Source organism: Olea europaea, unplaced genomic scaffold (genome assembly GCF_002742605.1).
Source record: "Olea europaea var. sylvestris unplaced genomic scaffold, O_europaea_v1 scaffold1711, whole genome shotgun sequence".
NCBI lineage: Eukaryota > Viridiplantae > Streptophyta > Magnoliopsida > Lamiales > Oleaceae > Olea > Olea europaea.
In genome coordinates, this window is record NW_019234802.1 from 109,636 (window position 1) to 113,649 (window position 4,014).

Sequence of the window (4,014 nt, forward strand, 5' to 3'; positions counted from 1 at the left end):
ATTATTATTATTATTATTATTATTATTATTTTCAGCAAATTAGAAGCAGAACTAATTAAATAAAATGGACATAAATTTCTTGGTTACTTTTGTGGAGCTTAGACTCATTAGCACAAATTTTTACTTCTTGTTGCATTGTTAACATATTATGATTCTGCTTTATGACTTTCTTCTTGCTATGTCAGAAATGAAATCAATTTGTCTACACGTGCATAAAGATTAATAGGTCTCAAATACTTTACCTGATGATGGTTTACCATTTTATAATAGCATTAATGTATTGAACTATTCTCATTCCAGATATCTAGGTAGAATTATTCGTAAATAATGCATCCCCCAAGTGATAGATCCTTTAGTTATATATTTTAGAAAAATAAACATTGTGTAAAAAAAGGAGAATGAAATGATTGGCAACTGACATATGAGAAGAAGATCAGAATCGAAGAAGAAAGTTAATTATGTAGAATTAATATCGAATACAAATCCATAGCCCTTGTATCCGATTTGCAAATTAACCAAAAATAAAAATAAAAATGTATAATCTATTTTAACAAAATTAAAATTAAATCTAAATTTTGTTTTGGTATCAGGTTGTTTTCACTTGTCTGTATATTGCTTTTGTTGCATATATCCATGTATCAGATAGGCGCGGTCATTAGCTGAAGATGTCCATGTGTAAATGTAAAATAGCTTTCAGCGGCAACACTACATGGGGATAGGGTAGTGGCCACGCTAAAATAAGCGATGTTTTCTATAGGTAAATCCATCTTATTTCTACTTTTCAAATGAATAGTGTACATGACATTCTTGAGATGACATGAACTTTGTTTAAATTGCATAATTTCTGGACATCTTATATGTTTTTGTGTGAGGGCATTGTGTATTTAGATTAATACTTCTATTTGGTCGTTTTTCTTATAATATAATTTGAAGGTATGCAATACTACCAGAAGAGTTATGCATAATCAGATGTAGTCCACTTACATTAAATAGTATACATAGTTACAACTGCTGTACCGAATCAAATTCCATAAATAGTTATAGGAATGTAATCACATTGGAGTTGGAGCACAATCTACGGGTGAAGATGAAGGAGCTGCAGCAGACATAGGACCAGCAGCAGTAGAAGCAATAGGGCCAAAAGCTGCACCAGAACTTTGAATCTGAGCCATTGAACGCCGTGAACTTGTTTGTTGAGATTTGCACAAATCAGGTAAAAATGCCCCTCTTAATTGTTAGTAAATACAACGTTATAGATGATAAAGAACTTTTTCAAATATTTGAATCGTAGAGTTATTTTTAACTAAATGCCGACAGAATAGTATCTGTGGTGTGGTGGTGGTTGTGAGGATCACCTTCTCCTAGAGCCAAATTGTAGTAAAGATCAACAATGTTGGGACAGTTCTGGTAACACTGTGGTGAGCATAGCTTGGCAGTGAACTGAGAATCGAGGAGGGAGTCTGATGAGATCCCGACAGATTTTCTATCAATCCCACAGGCAATTACGCATTCATCTGCCTCAATATAATCATGCAAGTTAATAGCAACCACTTCAGATGTCTTGCATTGGAAGTTCATGGTTCCATAATTTGATGCGTACGTCTCTAACAGGCATCGCTTCCCAGAGGAAGCGATTGAGAAAGAACACAAACCAACTGGCATTTCCTCGCAGACTAGTACCCCTGTATCAAGGAAAAAAGAGAAACGTAAATGTTCGTCATAGCGTGGGATTGGACAACAGATCAAGAAAATTAATGTAAGAGCTCGTGTTGTGGGTTACCAAGAGCTTCCTGGAGGAAGAGAGCAAAGGCGATGATGGTGATCGATTTCATTTTAGTACAGAAACTTAATTTTTGTGCTTAGGAAAAGTTGATTTCTCTTGTGGCTTGGTGATGTTGGGAATGGTGTGAAGTGATTTTCCTGCAGAAGAAGGCTTTTATAGCGTCTGTGGGCTGGGACGGTGGGCTTGGGACAATGAGGATAGGGTAGGCCAGGGGCTTAACAAAATGACATGGTAGTGGTGCTGCTTGAGGAGTATTTTGGAATAATGAAGGGAATTTTGTTGAAGGAAATTCTGTCTATTTTTATTAGACTCTCTCTTATAATAATATTTGCCTTGTTAGCAATGGAATTCAGAAGCCGGAACGCATAGGCAAAGTTGCCAATCTTTGTACGATTCTTTAGATCAGTTTGTCCAAGTAAATCAAGCAACGATAAGGATCCACGTAGGCAATTTGGGAATTAAGCTTGGTTTTTTATTGTTGGTATAATGTCGGGAACTTACAAAAACAAGTCGTAAAGGGAATAATATATTCCTATTTTGTCCTATTATCAAAGTTATTATTACAGATCAATATTTTGTCTTGTTTGTGAGCAATTTTCTATTTTCTGTTCGTCTTTGGGGACAGGCGTACGATAATACTCTGCGTAACTAATCAAATGATTAAATTTTGGAATGTAATTTCATTTTTTAACGTACTTTTCTTTAATGTTGTCAATTACCTTACTCGTTATTCCTCCATTAACATACTCTTAGTCGTCACCCACTTTTCAATTTTGCTACAAGCAAGAAGCCTAAAAGGCACATGTCAAGCCAACCTTTTTCATTTTATTTTATTTTTTCGACTTTTGAATTGTTGGGCCAGTGACACTTTGCCAAGCTTTTCATTGATGAAAAGCAAGCATTATATTATAGGAAAAAGTCTTAATTAACATAACAAGTAAAACAGACAAAAATTCCATCAAACAATTTCCATGTTATGACAAAATACATCTCAAACAAGACAATTACAATGTCATTTAGCTAAGGCCCCCACGAATACAATATAAAAACCATTTCTACCCGGTCACAAGAAAATCAATCTTAAGTACCAAAAGGAAAATGATCATCTTCCTGGCCTTTACTTTCTTCTTCCATACTTTGACTAACCTTTTTGTTTTTCTTGGATGCAGGGGAATTAGTCTACGAGGAATTGCCTATTGGTTTATGTTCATTTTCAATAGCATCCTCTGGAAAGCAATGCCTGTTAGAGACACACACATCAGTTGATGGAAATATGGATTTCCAATGCTAGACATCTGAAGTGGTTGCAATTAACTTGCACGAGTATATCAAGGCTGATGAATGTGTGATTGCTTGTGGGCGTTGACAGAAAATCCACTGGGATCTCATCAGACTCCCTCCTTGACGCTCAGTTCACCACCAAGCTATGCTCACCGCAGTGTAACCAGAACTGTCAAAACATTGTTGACCTTTACTACAATTTGGCTTTTGCAGAAGGTGATCTCTAAAACCCAATTTCTCCTTGTTTCAGAACCACCTCATCTAAAAGCTTAAATTAATACACCAAAGACATTTTTCTTCAAGATTGATATGTACGCATTTTCATAAATGGAAACTCAACACAGTGGTCTAATGGTATTTGTTAACACTTAACAGAAGCATTTTTAGATGATTTGTGAAAATCTCAACGAACATATCCAAGCCGTTCAACGGCTCAGATTCAAAGTTCTGGTGCAGCTCTTGGCCCTATATCTGCTGCTGCTGGTCCTATGTCTTCTGCTGCACCTTCTCCATCTTTGCCTGTAGATTGTCCTCCAGCAACAACGTAATTGTCATCCCTACTTGCACGTTCGGTTTGCAGTATTTAATAGGACCTCATAATATAATGAACAAGATTTTAGTCTCTTTGTGTTCCCTAATTCCATCAATTACTATCCAATCCTCCATGTACCAAACGGGCCATATATACTTATACGTAATTTGATTAGATACAGCAGCTGTAATTACGTATACTATTTAATGAAAGTGAATTACATCTAATTATGCATACTTTCTTCTGAAAATTATGTAAATTTACAATTCGTGAAAATTTATATATTTCTTCCTCAATGTAAAACAAATCAACTGACCTTTCACACCCAACAAAAGGCTTGAGAACAAATGGAAAATTCACGTTGTAATCCAAAATCAATTTGAAGACAGTTGACAAACAACTTTTACCCACAAAAACA

The 4,014-nt window shown here is 35.4% G+C and overlaps 1 protein-coding gene across 1 annotated transcript; it reads right to left on the reverse strand.

Annotated features, from left to right (window-relative positions):
• Nucleotides 1-1,052: 1,052 nt before the first annotated feature.
• Nucleotides 1,053-1,832, reverse strand: LOC111377714. The gene is made up of 3 exons (XM_023000843.1): nucleotides 1,781-1,832; nucleotides 1,356-1,682; nucleotides 1,053-1,225 (listed from the first exon to the last, which is right to left on the reverse strand). Exons 1-3 carry the CDS (start codon nucleotides 1,830-1,832, stop codon nucleotides 1,053-1,055), a joined length of 552 nt encoding a protein of 183 aa, XP_022856611.1.
• Nucleotides 1,833-4,014: the final 2,182 nt, after the last annotated feature.

Bases quoted from the DNA above. Each gene is read 5' to 3' on its own strand.
- LOC111377714 (XM_023000843.1), bottom strand. From the start codon at position 1,832: ATGAAATCGATCACCATCATCGCCTTTGCTCTCTTCCTCCAGGAAGCT. The intron at 1,683-1,780 runs GTAACCCACAAC...TCCTTGATACAG, and splicing joins CTTCCTCCAGGAAGCTCTTG to GGGTACTAGTCTGCGAGGAA. The intron at 1,226-1,355 runs GTGATCCTCACA...AACAATTAAGAG, and splicing joins CAATTTGGCTCTAGGAGAAG to GGGCATTTTTACCTGATTTG.